The sequence below is a fragment of the Petaurus breviceps genome, unplaced genomic scaffold (genome assembly GCF_028583685.1).
Source record: "Petaurus breviceps papuanus isolate PSGF00001 unplaced genomic scaffold, PetGlider_PUasm1.0 523, whole genome shotgun sequence".
Lineage (NCBI taxonomy): Eukaryota > Metazoa > Chordata > Mammalia > Diprotodontia > Petauridae > Petaurus > Petaurus breviceps.
Window position 1 is genome coordinate 3,603,343 of NW_027186356.1, and position 18,423 is coordinate 3,621,765.

General features: G+C 38.6%; 1 protein-coding gene across 5 annotated transcripts in view; it reads right to left on the bottom strand.

The window, feature by feature from the left end:
* Positions 1-18,423, bottom strand: part of CUNH19orf44 (chromosome unknown C19orf44 homolog) — a 35,563-nt gene that overhangs the window by 14,654 nt on the left and 2,486 nt on the right. For 4 of the 5 annotated variants that reach the window (XR_011171097.1, XM_069102113.1, XM_069102110.1 and 1 more), the window contains exons 2-6: positions 16,281-17,034; positions 14,818-15,139; positions 9,943-10,016; positions 8,339-8,846; positions 4,322-4,414 (exon numbers count right to left, since the gene is read on the bottom strand). Coding sequence is in view for 4 of the 5 variants with exons in the window: in XM_069102113.1 (XP_068958214.1) it covers positions 4,322-4,414; positions 8,339-8,846; positions 9,943-10,016; positions 14,818-15,139; positions 16,281-17,033 (1,750 nt within the window). In the remaining variant the exon portion in view is untranslated. Of the gene's footprint in view, positions 1-4,321; positions 4,415-8,338; positions 8,847-9,942; positions 10,017-14,817; positions 15,140-16,280; positions 17,035-17,129; positions 17,165-18,423 lie in introns of all 5 variants that reach the window. The other variant, XM_069102111.1, reaches the window with a different exon arrangement.

Here is an 18,423-nt window from a genome sequence, read left to right on the forward strand (position 1 = left end):
ACTGAAATAAATAAAATGCTATTATAATTTGGAATTTAATAGAAATTAAAGTGAAGTCTTACATGAGCTCAAAAAAATCAACTTTGTAAGTAAAAGATGGGAAGAGGCATGATTAGATGGAAGTTTATGTGAGCTATAGGAGTTTTGTTCTTTTGGGGGTTTTTTTTGCTTTTTTGGAGGGGGAAGGAAGGGCAATGACTTGCTCAAGGTCACATGGCTAGTAAGTATTGTCTGAGGCCAAATTTGAACTTAGATCCTCCCGATTCTGGGGCTGGTGCTCTGTTCACTGTGCCACCTAGCTACCCTGAGCTATAGGAGTTTTAAGAAACTGCAAGCTCAATATGAGTCAACAGTGTGTGTCATGATGGCCCAATAAACGAATATGATTTTAGGCTGACATTAAGAGAGACAGAGATACCAAGACAAGGGGCTGTGGTCATCTCCATCTTCTGCCCTGCTCTGACCACAGCTGGAATGCTGTATTCAGTTTTGGGTGCTGATTTTAGGAAGGACCTTGAAAAACTCAAGAGTTTTCAGAGGAAAACTAGAATGGTGAAAGGCCTTGGCTTTGTGCCCTATGAGGTTCAACAGCAGGAACTTAGGGATGCTGGGAAAAGAGACGTCTTAAGGGAAATAAGACCGCTGTCTTCACCTCTCTGAAGAGCTGTCAGATGAAAGAGGAATGAGACTTGTTCCTTCTGGCACCTGAGGAGAGAACTTTAAACAGTCACTAGAAATCAACAAATTTAGGTTTGATGCCAGGAAGAAGTTCCTAACAATGAGAGCTGCCTAGAAGTGGCCTTGGCTGATTTCAAGAAGTAGTGGGGTTCCCCCTAATTGGAGGACTTTAAGCAAAGGAGAAAGAACAACTTGTGTGCTATGTTGCAAATGGAATTCTTTTTCAGGTAGGAGTCATCCTAGACGGCCACAAGATCCCTCCCAACTCTGAGATTCTGTGAATTTCAAAAACTATACATATATAATACCTAGCAACTGAAATTGAAGTTTTTATTACAACTAATTAACATTTAATTAGCATATTCTGGCAATTACCAAAGCCACTGGAAAACCGTGGGTAAACGTTTTTCTAAACAACTAAGGTTGAACAGCCAAGAGTCAATGCTACTTTTTACATGATCATACTTCAACACTTCAGTGTGACTGGTAATGTCACCTTAACAGGTATTTCCTCTTATGAATGCAGATCCCAAACCCTTTGCCTTTCAAAAGAGTGGGAGCGACTAGGTGGCGCAGTGAGTAAGAGTGCCGGAGGACCCTGGATCAGTTCCAGCCTCAGATACTTAACACCCACACAAAATAACTGGCCGTGTAACCTTGGGCAAGTTACTTAACCCCAATTGTTTTAAAAAAAAAAAGTTTAAAAGTGGCTATGGCCCCAAATTCATCACCTAACAGCCAACCTTCAGGGGATAAGCCTCTCTATGTAAGCTGTGGTGGCTCTTAAATTAAGACATGGAGTCTGTTGCTAGGCCAACACTCAAAGCCTTTCACCTCTAGAGGGCCTGCCTGCCAGACTTTGCACTTCTCTGTGCAAACAATAACAGTTAAGAATCCAAAGCTACTTCTATGCCTTGTGAGGCAGAGTAGAATGTCAGTGGAATTTATAGATATACCACTGATAGTAAAATGTATCAAAGACAAATGCTGGGGTGGGGGGAGGAGGTTGCTGAGAAACAGGCATAGAACTATGGACTGGTAAAAACTTTCTAGAGAGGGATCTGGCAACACATAATAAAAATTGCTCAACTGTGCCAGGATTGGGGAACCTGTGGCCTCAAGACCATGTGTGTCTGGCAGAACAAAAGGTCCAGAATATCAAGGGAATTAATGAAAAGAAATACTAGGGAAGGTGGCCTAGCCATACCAGACTTTTAAACTGTATTATAAAGGAGCAATCATCAAAACTACTTGGTGCTGACTAAGTGGTGTTTCAGTGGAATAGGTTAGGTACACAAGATATAGTAGTCAATGACTATAGTAATCTCATGTTTGATAAATCCAAAGACCGCAGCTTCTTTGATAAGAACTCACTATTTGATAGAAACTGCTGGTAAAACTGGAACACAGTATGGCAGAAACTAGGCATAAACCAATGTCTTACACCATCTACCAAAATAAAGTCCAAATGGGTACACAATTTAGATATAAAGGCTGATACTATAAGCAAATTTAGAAGAGCAAGGAATAGTTTACCTGTCAGATTTAAGGAGAACAGAGGAATTTATGACCAAACGAGATAGAAAACATTATGAAATGCAAAATGGATAGTTTTGATTACATTAAATTGAAAAGTTTTTGCACAAAGCCAGTGCAACAAAGATTAGGAGGGAAGCAAAAGATTGGGAAAGAATTTTTATAACCAGTGTCTCTGATAAAGGCCTCATTTCTAAAATACAGAATTGAGTCAAATCTATAAGAATACAAGTCATTCTCCAGTTGATAAATGGTCAAAGGAAATAAACAGGCAGTTTTCAGAGGAAGAAATTAAAGCTATCTATAGTCATATAAAAAAATGCTCTAAATCACTATAAATTAGAGAAATGCAAATCAGAACAGCTCTAAGGTATCATTTCACACCTATCAGATTGACTAACATGACAAAACAGAAAAATTACAAATGCTGGAGAAGATGTGGGAAAATTGGAACACTTATGCATTGCTGGTGGAGTTGTGAACGGATCTAACCATTCTGGAGAGCAATTTGGATCTATGCCCAAAGGGCTATAAAAATGTACATTCTAGGGGTGTATTCCAAAGAGATCATACAAATGGAAAAAGGACCCACATGTACAAAAATATAGCAGCTCTTTTTGTTGTGGCCTAGAATTGAAAAGTGAGGAAATACCCACCAACTGGGGAATGGCTGAACAAGTTGTGGTATATGAATGTAATGGAATACTATTATGTAATAAGAAATGATGACCATGCAGACTTCAGAAAAAAACTGGAAAGACTTATGGGAACTGATAGTGAGTGAAATGAGCAGAACTGAGAACAGTGTACACAGTATCAGCCACATTTGTGCAATGACTGATTTTGATAGACTTAGCTCTTTTCAGCAATGCAAGGACCTAAAGCAACTCCAAAAGACTCACAATAAAAATGCCACCCACATCAAGAGAAGGAAATATGGAATCTGAGTGCAGTGCAAGTCAGACTATTTTCTTTTTTTGCATTGTTTTGTTTTTTCTTTCTCATGGTTCCTCCCATTTGTTCTAATTCTTCTATACAACATGACTAATGTGAAAATGTTTAATAAGACTATATATGTAGAGCCTATATCAGATTGCACGCCATCTTGGGGATGGGGAGGGGGAGGAAAGAGAGGGGAGAAAATTTAATACTCATAGAAGTGAATATTGAAAACAAAAAATAAATTTATTTTTAAAAAACAGACCTTATGTGGCCCTCTAGGTCCTCAAGTGCAGCCCTTTCACAGAAACCAAATTTCACAGAACAAATCTCTTTAATAAAAGGATTTGTTTGGTAAAACTTGTATTCAGTCAAAAGGCTGCACCCAAGGACCTAGAAGGCCATATGTGGCCTTGAGGCTGCAGATTCCCCACCCCTGGAACTTAAACACTTTGATCCAATGATGCCATTGAAGAATCTTTATTCTAAAGATATCATTAAAAGGGGATGGAGGTGGGGAGACACCCAGCTAGGTGGTGCAGTGGATAGAGCACTGCTCCTGGAACCAGGAGGACCTAAGTTCAAATCCAGCCTCAGATACTTAGTAGCTGTGTGACTCCAGTCAAGTCACTTAATCTGAAGTGCCTCTAAAAGAAAAAGCTTGAGAGGGGAAAGGATTTATCTCTACCCCAAAAAAAGGCCTCTTTGTAATACTGAAAACAACTTGTATGTCTAATGTACTCAGAAAAATCTTGTATAGTCTATTAATGCAAAATAACATTATGGCACTACCAAGTTACAAGTATGAAGGAAAGGAAATATAATAACAAAACATACAAAGTAATTCAAAATGTAGTAAATAAATAAGAACAATAAACAATAACTACAGGTAAATGCTTTTTAAAAGGAAAGTAGAGCTTTATGAGAATAGAGGAAGATGTAGAAGGCAACATGGAGTCAGATGTAGTGAGGTCACTTGTTTTTATTTTGTTAGAAGACAGGTTTTTATATAATTTCTAAAGTTTAATTAAAAATATAAATAGTTCAAGTTTAGGGATTTTAGTTGGAGAATTAATCCCATATTTGGTTAAATTATTAGTATTTGTTTTGAATGTTAAGTTTATAATAATAAAAATTATATAAAATACAATAAATTGAGGACCTTTACCTTCTATTGCATCTGCACTAATCACATGAGTGGCAATAGGTTCAGGATCCACATAAGCTCTCCCCAGACTTGGGCCAATGGTCGCCATGCTCTCTATAGTTTAAAAGACAAAAGGTTAGAGTTCTGACCTATATAGGTTAAGAGCTGAAAAATAACTAAATGTTTTTCACAGTAACACGACAGATGCTTGTCACAGCACAGGCAGCCTCTCCTCTGTAAGTGGCTTAAAACTTCAGGAATAATCAGCATTTTCTTTGTTTTCTATAAATTGCTAATATCATGACTAGTAAAATATTTCGATATTCCCAAGCCCTGTCATTTGTGATGACTCCACCTACTGATACAAAGCACAATGCTTGGATGATTTAGTACAGTCCTTTAAGAATGGCTTTGGTCAAAAAGATTATACCGTGACAACCTAGTCTGGTGACTAGGCTTTTCCAGGCATAGGAGGCCAGTGTTCAGATGGCAAAGTGGAGAGAGTGCTGGAGGTGATGTTAAGAAGACCTGGGTTTGAATCCTAACTAGTTACATGAACTGGTCAAGTCACTTAAAGTCTCTTACTTTCCTCCTCTTTAAAATGAGAGAGGTGGGCCAGATGGACCTCTGCGGTCCCTTCCGGCTCTGCCTAAAATCCTAAGTCTTTACTAGACAAGATGTACTGGAGTGCACATGCCTCTAGCAGAGCCTTGAAGAACCCAGTGATGCTCAATTCCACAGGGATGTACTTGGAGAGGATTTTAGTGGAATAATAATAAAATCTAAAAAAAATTAATTTTTGCGCTTCTCTTTTTTACCATGATTATGATTTTTTACAACTTCATTTCCTCTTTCAAGTTTTTCTGACTTAACAGTATCAACCTTTCTTTCATAGGAGGTTTTAATCTGCCTATTCCAATAGGCAGATCTGAACTACATGTCCTATGGGTGTCTCAAACTCACTATGTCCAAAACAACACCCATGATTTTCCCCCTAAAAGCCACCCTTTTTCCAAACTTACCTTTTCTGTTGAGGACACCATCTTTCCAGTCATCCAGATTAACAAATCAATGGCATTCTTGACTCCTCACTCTCACTTCAAATATCAATTCAGTTGCCAAATCCTTCTTTTTTCCATAAGATCTCTTACATCAGCTCACACTTTCTCTCCACTAACATGACCGTCATCCCAGTTCTGACTCTCTTGACCTCTAATTTGGCACAATGGGTAGAGAGCCAGGCCTAAAACCAGGAAGACTCATTTTTGAGTGCAAATCCAGCCTCAGATACTACCTGTGTGACCCTGGGTAAGTCACTGAACCCTATCTGCCTCAGTTTCCTCATCTGTAAAATGACCTGGAGAAGTAAAAAGCAAACCACTCTAGTATCTTTGCCAAGAAAACCCCAAATGGGGACATGGCTGAAACAACTCAACAACACTTGGTCTCCCTGCCTCGTATCTCTCACAACAGATGTGAAAGTGATTTTCCTAAAACACAAATCTGACCATGTCACTACCTTGGTCAATTAACTCCAGTGACTTCCAATGACCTCTAGGATCAAATGTAAACTCTTCTGTTGGAACAGTGGATCCAGGCCCACTTCCAAGGCTTACTACATACTGTAGTATTCCCTTTCACACACTCAGGTCAGCAAAACTGTCTTTCCTCTTCCTGACACATGAAATCCCTTCTCTTGGACTCCGCACCTTTTCACTGGCTGTCCCCCATGCCTGGAATGCCTTTTCCTCTCTCCTATCCCTTTTGGAATTCCTAGTTTGCTTCAGGGATTAGCCTTCTCTATATGAAGCCCTTCTTAATCCTACCAGTCATCAGTGCCTTTCTCCCAATATTATCTTCTATCTTTTTTTGTATTTCTTCACATATGTGCTTGTTATTTCCTTTGACGATATCCACATGGGCAGGGTCTTTGTATCTCTAGCACTAGCCTGTCCTAGGAAGCCTTTAACAAATGCTTGTGGATTATTTTTTTTTCCATTTTACATGCCTGTAACAGTGGCGGCTGTTTTTTTTTATCAGGAAAACAAGAAAAGCCAAAGATGTCTGTCATTCTGACCATCTTCTGTATAAATGTCTCCAAGGGATTTTATCCAGTTTTCTTCAAAAATGTCATGTTAAATTCTGTTGAGGTTTTTTTAAACCCAAATTCAAATAAACACATTTGTTTCTGCTTCCAAGAAACTTGGTGTCAGCAAACACATGGGTTCTCCTCTTAGCTCTGCCCCTATCTCATTTCAGAACCTTAGATGGAATTTCACCTTTGTAAATCACAAAAGATGGAGAAGATCTCTGAGGGCCTTTCCAGTACTAGGGTGGTATGATTCCTAGTTTTTCTTTCTACTTTTGTCATTGGGCATTGTGTATTCAAGCATCAGATACTCAGAAACTGACATTCCCAATATTTCATTCAAACAGATATTTTTGCAGTCAGATTTACTTTTATGATATAATAGTAACTCACATTTGTATGGTGTTTCAGTTCAAATGAATTTTACATACATTATCTCATTTTATACCCATATAAACCCCAAGAAGTAGAGTCTGTAAATATTGTAATCTCCACAGATCTTAGGTTACTTGTTGAATGAGATAAGTTACTTATCACATGAGATGATATCTGTAAAGCATTTTAGCACAGTGCCTAGCACATGGTAGGTATTATATAAGCACTTATTCCCTTCCCTCCCTTCCTTTCCCTCAGGCTCACCCATCAGAGACTTAGATCGAAAAAGATCCTTAGAAACCATCTAATCTAATCCCTCATTTTATAGTCGAGTAAACAAGGCTTCACGAAATAGTATGGTAGAAAATAGTAGATTCAAAACTTGAACCTAGACCTTTTCACCTCTATTCTTTAACTTATATATTATTAATCCAATGTTTTGCCTTATCTTTATTTTGGGAATGAGTGATCTCTCTTTGAAAGGCATGGCAATGAATGGGAATTCCAGAACTTACTGATCATATCTACCTTTTATATTATAAATTATAGTCAAGCTGAACATGACGGGTAGGAAAATATATATTCCTCTCTCACTCCCACAAAAATGTTTATCAAGTTATTTATTGTTTATCTAGATGGGAAGGAAGAAAATAGAATCTTAAAATATTGCATTTTTCAGTCCAGAAAGACAAAGGTTTCATGAAAGGCAGTATGACGTAGAGGTAAAATAACTAACCCTAGGACAGAAGATGTGGGATCCAGTTTTCTCTCTGATCCTTACCCTTGTGCTCCTGAACAGCATGATCACTTCACTTCCTTTGGCTTTAGTTTCTTTATCTGTAAGATGATAGGGGTGGACCAGATGGTTCCTGAGAGCCTTTCCCACTCCTGACCTATGGTCCTATGACTGAAGCTTATGAAACCATGATATGTCTCTCTCATTCAAAAATTCACATCTGAGGGTCCCACAAAAGTCTAAAGTCTCCAAGTAAATAAAAGCAACTATTACTTTATATGCTAGGTAGTAAACTTATAGAACTTGTTATCCTGAAATTATTTACTAAGAATTGATAAAAAAAAAAAACTATTGTGTGTTTGAACTATCAAAGATTTGTGAATGAAAGATACAAAGCAGGTCATCAAAAGACTGAGGCAGTTATAGTGGAAAACAATCAAGCTGTCCCATATAATCTACATTAGGGCAACTGTTAAAAGTCAGAACACAGGGCTTAGATCACTGACCTAACTCAATCTGAGCATGTCTTACAGCTAGACAGAGCCTTAGAGATCATCTGGTCTAATTCCTTTCACTTGCTAAATGAATGAACAAAGGCTCAGAGGTTAGTTAAGTGACACCCTAAGTCACACAACTAAGTGGGAGCAGAACCATGACACTAACTCAGGTCTTCTGTTCCAGGTACAGTCCCAATTCCACTGAACAGCACTGTTTTTAGGGCTGGCACATAATGGTCTGCTAATTGAAACCAGAACTGACACATGTAGCAGGTATAGGTTTCTTCACTTGCCTTAGAAGGGCAATTGTGGAGACATTCACTAGTTGAACCCACACTCACCCTTTGTCCAGCTGTAGGTGAATGCAGGATCATAAGTCTGAACAGCCACTTCTTTCACTAAGAGTCTTCTCACATTCTCACTCCATTTTTGACCAGGCTCTCCTGACGCTGTGGGAAGGTCTCTTTGAGAATATGAAGGGCTCTCAGACAAAGACTCCAGTGTCTTGTCTAATGACTCTTGGGAGTAGGCCGTCTGCCCAGATACTGTTGAACTTGGAGATTTTTCAAAATCTTCAGAATACACTGAGTTTATAGTACTTTCCTGAGGTTTAGGAGATGGTGACCTACTGCTGTAAATACTTTCCTCTCTCGAAAAGGTGACAGACTCCTCATTCACATCCTCACATATTTCACTTGCAGTGTGACTTTCCTCTTCAGTTTCAATAGAAGTAATGTTCACACTTGTCTCTGGGCTCATCTCTTTGGCATTTCTTCTTTGTATACTTTTTACAACTGACACATCTGTTTTTAATTCCTTGTTTGGTTGTTCTATTCTATGATCTTCTTCCTAAAATAAAAAAGTGACTTGGAGGTGGGAACTATGAAAGTTATTTCTAAAAGATTAGGATTATAGATTTAGAGCTCAAAGGAAGAACATCTAATCCAAATGCCTCAATTTGAGAAGAGGACACTGAGACCCAGAGAAGTTAAGCAACCTCTAGAAGTCACAATGGTAATGTGTGTACAATTCAAACCCAGGTTCCCTAACTCCAAACACCCTACTTTTTCTGACTACATCATGCTGCCTCCCACAACTAATATACACACTGTAACACAAGAGGCAGTGTTGAAGGGACTAGAGCCAGCAAGACCTGAGTTCCAGGCCTACCAGACACATACTAGCTGGCTAAGTCAGCCTCTCAGTGCTATAAGTCAGAGGTATCAAACACCTGCCAGAGTGTTTCCAGTGCAGCCCCAAAGCAAACTAAAATGTAGTTGGGAATTTAACAAAATAAATAAAACTACAATAGAACAAAGATAATGATAATATGTGTTTTTTCCAAATCTATATGCAGCCACAGGAACCTTTATGTACCAATTAGTGGCCCTGCTTCTATCTGAGTTTGACAACCATAGTCTAAACTTCTTAAACTGTGGGTTATGACCCACAGTTTAAGAAGCACTGAAGGTGTCACAAGTGGAAAAAGTTAAAGAAGCCCTGGTCTGGATAACTCTCTAGGATTTATAAGCTACAGAAAAGGCGCTAACCTGCATTGGTAGAGGACATTTCCACACCCAGGAATTCCCTATAACAAAAATTACAAGGTCTAGTCCCTTATCCCTATTTAAAACAGTAACTTTACAGTAAGTCTTACAAATGTAATACCATATATTAGAATGTGTAAATATATAGTATATATGTAATATATTATATATAATACATAGTATGAAACTATGTTATTACAATTAGAGTACTTTAAGTGTTGCTTGGCCTGCTTTTAACATGAAACATTTAAAGAGCAATTCAGTTATAGCAAATATTCATCGTTTGCTAAACAAGGATGTCTTATCCTGTGTTATATTACTTAAATGCAAGCCACTACAATGGACAACTTTTCCATATGACTGTTAAAACTTAAAAATCAGTTTTTGTCTTTACTTACCTTTTGTCCGAGTTCTGCTTTCTCACTGACATCCGGAGCCAAATCATCAAGGGATAAAATATTGATTTTAAAATCTGTCATGGAAAGATGGATTGGTTACAATATGAAACCAAAATGTAATTTTAAAAATGTAAGGTAAACAATCATTTAGGCATATCATTTTTATAAATATGACAACAGCAAAGTTATAAGGAGAGGAGAAAACTGAGAGTCAAGAGTCTGTTCTAATCTTCGTATTCCTAATGACTTTCCCAGACTTGGAAAATCAGTCTTCACATCTCCAGGACCCAGTTCTTCAAGGGGAGAAAAAGGGCTAATGTTCCATGGGAGAAAAAACTAAGGTTCAACTCAAGTCAACCCTCAAGAACAATATGAAATGACATTACAGAAGGGTGGAGTCAAGATGGCAGAGTAGAAACAGGACTTCTGCGCGGCTCCTGCTTCCACCTCCAATTCATGTAAAAAATTACTCTAAACAAACTTTGGAGCTACAGAACCCACAAAATGACAGAGAGAAGCTAACTTCCCACTAAAGACAGGCCAGCAGGAAGGGGCCAGCGCAGCTTTCTGGGAGCTGAGGCCAGCTCCACGTGAGCCGAGGTTTTAGCCTCAGGGCAGCCACATCCAACTGGAGGGACTTCAGATCACCAGCAGCTGTAGCAGTTTCCAGAATTATCAACCCATAGATGCTAAGGACAAAGTGAGAGGTCAGTGCAGTGTGGACTTTGGGAACCAGGAGTTCGGGAGTGTGGTCCGGCCTCTACCCCCTGGACTGAGAAGCACCTGAGGCACCACAGCAGTGCAGCTGCCACCACGTGGCTACTTCAGAGCTCCTGACCTGCAGATTGTAGGGGGACCAAGGAACCAGTCCGAGGGGTAATCACTCTTGCTTTAACCTGCTTGGATCTGGATTGTGGTCTAGGGTGGTGGTCCTGGGGTGTGTAACCAGTTTGCCAGAGCATGCGAAGGCTTCAGAGAGGGCACCCAACTAATAGCTCCAGCAGCTGGAAAAACCCCAGTGATTTGGGACAAAGCTCCCCTCTTTGGTAGCAGTGGCAAAAAAGCTCAAAAGTCAAGTAATTGAGGGGCAACATGAGCAAGCAAAGTAAGCTCAGCAATCCGACTTACACTCCTATTTTGGGACAGAAAGGACCAAAGCATGGAACAAAAGGAAGACAACAAAGTCAGAACTCCTGCACCAAAAGCTTCCAAGAAAAATACGAGCTGGTTACAGGCCATAGAGGAGCTTAAGAAGGATTTTGAAAACCAAATAAGAAAAGTGGAGGAAAAATTGGGAAGAGACATGAGAACGATGCAAGAAAATTATGAAATGAGCATCAACAACCTGACTGAAGAAAATAACACCTTTAAAAACAGACTAACTCAAATGGCAAAAGAGGCTCAAAAAGCCAATGAGAAGAAGAATGCCTTAAAAAGCCGAATCTGCCAGATGGAAAAATAATCTCAAAAGCTCACTAAAGAGAATCATTCCTTCAGAATTAGATTGGAGCAAATGGAAGCTAGTGACTTTATGAGAAATCAAGATACTATCAAACAGATTCAAACAAATGAAAAAACAGAAGGCAATGTGAAATATCTCATTGGAAAAACCACTGACCTGGAAAATAGATCCAGGAGAGGTCATTTAAAAATTATTGTACTATCTGAAAGCCATGATCAAAAAAAAGAACCTAGAAATCATCCTTCAAGAAATTCTTAAGGAAAATTACCCTGATGTTTTAGAACCAGAGGGCAAAACAGAGGTTGAAAGAGTCCACCGATCACCTCCTGAAAAAGATCCCAAAAAGAAAACTCCTAGGAATATTATAGCCAGGTTCCAGAATTTCCAGATCAAGGAGAAAATATTAGAAGCAGCCAGGAAGAAACAATTTCAATATTGTGGAAACAATCAGGATAACACAGGATCTGACAACTTTTACATCGAAGGGCTTGGAATATGATATTCCAGAGGAAGGAAGAGAAGCATGAGAAGGTAAACAGGGAAAAGAAATCATAAGGAACTTATCAAAGTTGAACTATTTACATGCCTACATGGAAAAACGATAATGGTAACTTATGGAACTTTTCTCAGTATGAGAATAGTTGAAGGAAATAGAAACGTATATACATATACATATATATATATATATACACATACATATATATGTCTGTATAGGAGGGTATATAGGCGTATGAATACATATGTGAGTATGTGTATATATGTGTACAGGTATACACAGACAGAGGGCACAGGACCAATTTAAAAGGAAGGGATGACATTTAAAAGGTGAAACTAAGAGGTGAGAGAGGAATATAATGAGAAGTGATGGGGAGAGACAGAATGGGGTAAATTATCTCATAGAGAAGAGGCAAGGGAAAACTATTACAATGGAGGGGAAGAAGGAAGGCAAAAGGGAATGAGTCGACCTTATTCTCATTGAATTTGGCTCAGGGAGGGAATGACATACACACAAAATAGGGTATCTCACCCTACAGGAGAGTAGGGGGGGAAGGGGATGAGAGGGAGGATGATGGAAGGGAGGGCAGGCTTAGGGGGAGGGAAGTTAGAAGCACACACTTTTGAAAAGGGACAAGATCAAAGTAGAGAATAGAACAAGTGGGGGGTGGGATAGGATGGAGGGAAATATAATCAGTCTTTCACAATATATCCACTATGGAAATGTTTTGCATAGCTACACATGTCCAACCTATATTGAATTGCTTATCTTCCCAGTAAGGGTGGGTGACAAGGGAGGAAGGGAAAGAATCTGGAATTCAAAGTTTTAAAATCAAATGTTTAAAAATACATCATTATTTTTATTATTTTTTTACATGTAACTAGGAAATAAGATATACAGGCACTGAGGTATAGAGATCCATCTTGCCCTACTGGAAAGTCAGAGGGGGGATGGAGGAAGATATGGGAGAGAGAAGATTGGGGGAGGGGATATTCAGTGGGATGGCTATTTTTGGGTAGTGGGTAGGGGAAAAATGGGGAGAAAATTTGTAACTCAAAATCTTGTGAAATGAATGATGTAAACTAAAAAATGAAAGAGAGGGGAAAAAAAAGAAATGACATTATATCTTGGCTCTTCCATAGCCATCTGGAACCTATTTGTTCTTCAGTATATAAATCAAATCCCACCTCATTGATAAGGTCTTTCCCAACCACCTTATTTTATCCTAAAGCCATCTCTGTCCTCAAAATTCCCAGAGCATTACTGTTTATATAGTTTACATGACAATTAACCATGCACAGCAATACCATAGATTTTTTAAAAATTCATCTGGAAATTCATTTCCATTAGAGGTAGCTAGGTGACACAGTGGATAGAGTATTGGATTCAAGAGTCAGAAATATGTAAGTTCAATTCCTGTCCCAGATGTTTATTAGCTATACTATTCTAGAATCGGGATAATAATAGCACCTATCTCACAAGGTTATTAGGATCTAATGACAGTTCATACATAATCCACCTTGTAAACCTGAAAGCACTACATTAATGCTGCTTTTATATTAGCAATAATAATTATGCAAACATTTTAAAATGTACATTCTTTGTGCAAAGCACAGTGCTGCACATTAGGCATACAAAGACAAAAAACAGGGGCGGCCAGGTAGCACAGCGAGTAAGAGCACCGGCTCCAGTGTCAGAACGACCTGGAGATCGAATCCCGGGCTCAGACATTCAGCACCACACCCAGAAATAACTGGCCGTGTAACCTTGAGCAAGTTACTTAACCCTGATTGCTTAAAAAAAAAAATTTAAAAAAAAAAGACAAAAAACAAAGAACTCTTCCCCCTCAAGAAACATCTATTCTACTGAAAACAAAGCCTTTAACAGCTGGCCATCCTCATCAAAGCATCACTAGTCAATTCAGCTGACAATGAGGAGGTCATGCTACAATCTAAGGTGCTGGCCTGCACTGGAGCCCATGTGGCCTTTCCATCTGGAAAAGGGCAGAAAGTCTGGTTCTTGAGCCCTGTGCTACCTATATAATTGCTACCACTGGTAACAAAGTTAATGACAACCAAGCATGTAGTTGGAATACATCTCTTCCTAAACAGGAATTACATATCACTGCTTTGTGATATAGTCTCTATTTTGTCTTAAACTGGATTGTTAACTAGTTTCTATTTTGTGTCTTCTTCCCCCACCCCAAACCTCCCCACATAAAACTAGCAGGACAAGAGTAAAAGGAGTCTGGTTCATACTTCTCATATGGTATAACGGGTACACCTGCCTAACTTGGTACAGGGTTATGGAAGGAATAAATGTTCCATATTTGACTTGGTTTTTATTGAGGGGAAAGTTTTTTAAGCCACAGAGGAAGAAAATGAAGGTTTTCAAACATAATCTTCAGGTACCATCTTCCCATTCCCTTCTGTCTTTTTGGTCCTAATACTAAACTGAAGTTATGTATTCATATTGACAGTGTTTTTTTTTACAAAATTTAAAATATAGGTGAATTTCTTCTTCGGAAACTCCATTAAATTACTTTTACTTGGATCTAGCCCTTACCCAGTTTCTTTGTTGTGAGTTAAGGACCCTTGAAAGAAGATTCCGAGGCTTAATTTGAGGGATGCTGTTCTACAAAGCCAAGTGCGACCTTCCTCCAAGAGGCCCATCTGGAACCTCCCATTGCTAGTGCTTTCTCACCAGGAATTACTCCCCACAGAAGAATGTAAGCTCTTTGAGGGTAGGGACTGCTCTGTTTTTATCTCTATATCCCCAGGACCTGGTATGGTACCTTGCACATAGAAGATGTATAATAAATTTTTGTTAAATGAATAAAGATACATAAATCTTGGCCTTATGCCTTGAGTAATAATAATTCAGTTTATAATATATAATATATTGTACTAAACATTACCATTTAAGTTGTCACTGGATGCTTCAGAGAACAACTCATCCAATGATCCAATTTCAGTCTGCTCAGGTGAGAATGCAAGCTTTACGTGTTTCATTTTAGGGGAGGTTGGCCTTGAAAAGTAATGCATTATTGAAAGTGATGGTGATCTTGAAGTTTTGATAGCTGAAAAGTCATTCTGTGGAGATGGAGTTCTTGAAGGGCTATTATGGGAGACTGTTTCTTGACAGCTTTCCTCAGGCAGGCATAATGTTTGAAAAAGCTTGAGACTGGAAAATTCTTCATGGGATGGAGAGAGTGGACCTGGTAGACTCAGAATCTCATCCTAATTTCAAGGGAACAAAATTAATGGTAATTAACTTCAGACATTTCACCAAAAAATGCTGCCATATTAACATTAAACCATTAAATTAGAGAGAAGCAACTTCTCTGTCTTAAAAAATAAATCTGAAGGGTCATAAGTCTGAATGTTCATTATATTCAGATGTTCTGTCCAGTTCTGAGATTCTGTGAGAGCCAAAGTGTTAACAATGGATAATGGATTTCTTTCCTGTGATTCTAACCAGTGATTTATTATATTTTCTTCCAAAGTTAGCCTAACACAGGATCCCACAGCACTATACTGCAATTCAACAAACATTTATCTATGCAAGAAGGCATTGGGCAAAGAAGACAAAAGAAGACACTCTTGCCCAGAAGGGGTTAACACTCTCTGTTTCACTTTAGTCGCCTACTTTTGCTATTCCATTTTGACAAAATGACAAAAGTGTTAATGCATAAATTAATAAATCAACAAACATGTAGCAAGGGCCTACTAAATGCAAAGCACAGTGCATGGTGTCAAAGATACAAAGACAAATATATAACAGTTCTTACCCTCAAGGAGCTTACATCCTATCAATGAACACTGCATGTACACATCTCTAAGCATACACAGAACAGAAGGTGTTTTATAAAGGTGGGCACTAGTAGTCAGGGGGACACCAGGGACTGCCAAAAATAGAAATGAAGAGGGTGTACATTTCAGTCATAGAAATGTGCCAGGGCCAAAGTATACAGAGAGTCATGTATAAGAAAGCTGCCCAGTGTGGCAAGAGGAGGGATACATGATAAAGCTGGATGGGAGCCTGGGACCAAGCTGTTAAATGCCAGCCAGAGGAGTTCTTATTCAATCCTAGATCAAAAGCAGCTTTTAGATCAACCATAAGAATAGTAACCTTATGAAATAAATGCTTATGGGGTATCTAAGTGTAACTGCCTTATTTCCACTGGAATCTAGTGCTTCACCATATATCAGGTACATAATAAATGTTTGTAGAATGAGTGAAATTCCAGTGCCTCCTATGAAAACTTCCTTTAAAGTAACACAGAGGCAACTTCTTCTGCAAGAAGTTCCTAATAGCACAACTTGGTAAAGGACAAAAAACAAAATCTCATTTTAAAATGGAAAGTAAGTAAAAGTTTACCATAGAGAGTGACTTATATTCATCCTCCTTAAGTTTAGTGTTTGTAAGAACAGCCTTCTTAGGTGTCTCTTTGTCACTAAACGGCTTCACAAAGTTTCCCAGCAACAATTTCATTTCTTCTTCATCACTATCCAAAGAAACCATCTTTCCAGCTGGCTCTTTCTGTTTTGGTGCTTGAGAATTCTTGATATTTCCAACCTGTGCTCTACTGGCTATATTTTCAAAGGCTGGACCTTTCTTCTTCAGAAATCGACTCACTCTTTCATTGCTACCAGCAATGGGAACTTTATCCTTGCATTGCCAGGGAATGTCACTTACATTCTTCAGAGAAAGGGCATCAACTCTCTGATTCAAAGAAATATTATCTGCACTCTTCCCATCTGTATCAGTGTCAGACATATCAACCTGTAGCTTTCGGCTCATAATTTTAGTTTCCATTTGTGCTAGTTTCATCAAAGCTGCATTAGCCCTGATCTTGGAGGCAGTAGTCAGTGATCTACCTAAAGAGGTCCTGCTCCCTATCTCCCTTACAGTACAACCCTTGAAGAAAAACTGGTTTTCATCAGCATTTTGCTTCCTCTTTAGGAATCTGTTTTGGCTAAATGGTGTCTTAGCAAGGCCTTCACCTTTGAGGACTCTATTATGAGTTTCTTTCATTCTCATATCTCCTATGGAAACATCACTGGAATCATAAAAAAATTCATTAGCTAAGTGGCTGGCGTTTAACAAGCTGGCTTTCCTTGCTGCTGACATCCTGGAAATAAAAAGAGAAAGAGGCCTTTACTCATTCATTCTCAGGGCAGTTAGAATTCAGAAATTTGAATTCAAATTCTAAACTCTAATACCTACCTGTAAGGACAAAGTCAGATAATTTCACAAAGTGTCTGTGAGACATAATAAGATATGTGAAACATAAATAAGAATATTCTGCAAAATCAGTCTCAACTTGTGGAGGCAGGCTAACATAGTGGTCTTGGAGTAAAAAGACTAGGTTTAAATTCTGGCTCTGCCACTTATTACTTACAAGACTTTGTGCAAGTCTCTTAACAATCTGGACCTCAGTTTCCTTACGTTTATAATGAGGATAATTATATCTGTGCCATTTCATCCCTAACACTGTTAAGAGTAAAGCTTAGAATGATACATAAATATCAGTCATTGTTATTCAACAAATGCTAACTGAGAGCCTACAGACAAAGATGATTTTTTTTGTAAAGGACACTAGATTTGAAGTTGGAGGTTTTTTGGGGGGAGGGTTTAATTTTGGGGGTTTTGAGTATATGAAGTATGGTCTGTGTTTGTTTAAGAAATCTCTGAAAAACAAATTGAAAAGTATCAACATATGTTTATGGATTAGAGTCTCCATTTTGCATCCACTGTGCTATCCATAGGGATAATTTCATCCCTGTGCTGGGACTCTGTTTCAATGGTGGATTAGTTATCTCTAAAGTCCCTTCTAACTCTAAGATCTTAGAACCGGGCCCTATACCTAGCAGGGAATAAAGCACTGAGTGGTATACAACGATAAAGAAAATCCATAACTTGCACTCTAGACATTTCAAGCCAATGGGGGAGATGATCACAGTGAAAGAAAATAAATCAAAGCACAGCGAGTGAATGAGGAGTACAAAGAGCAAGTGAGAAATTCCTCTCCTCAGATTTCTTAAAGCCTGTTAGTATACTATAGCAGACACAGAATCACAAATCTCAGAGTTGCAAGTAATTTTGAGGTTACTGACTTAATCTGTTTAGCCAGGAGAAGAAAAGACCCCGTGGAATCCTAGCCCCAGGAAATCTGCGCATGGCCCAGTGCCATTTAAAATTTTTGTCACCTACTTGGCTAAATTCACCAAGTTTGTAGATGACACAGTCCAGGGGTACGGCTAACTACACTGGAAGGAGTCAGAATCCAGAAAGATCTTGACAGGCAAGAGCACTGGGCTGAATCTAATAAGAAGAAATTCAATAGACATAAATATAGTGTCTTACATTAGGAGTAAAAAACTAACTTCAAAAGTACAAGATGAGAGTCATGGCTACAAAGGATTATGAGAAAGATCCAGGAGTATTCGTGAAATGCAAAGAAGTACTGGATGATTCAGAAGAATGATGAGTCAGCCAAAAAAGCTAATTTATCTTGGGC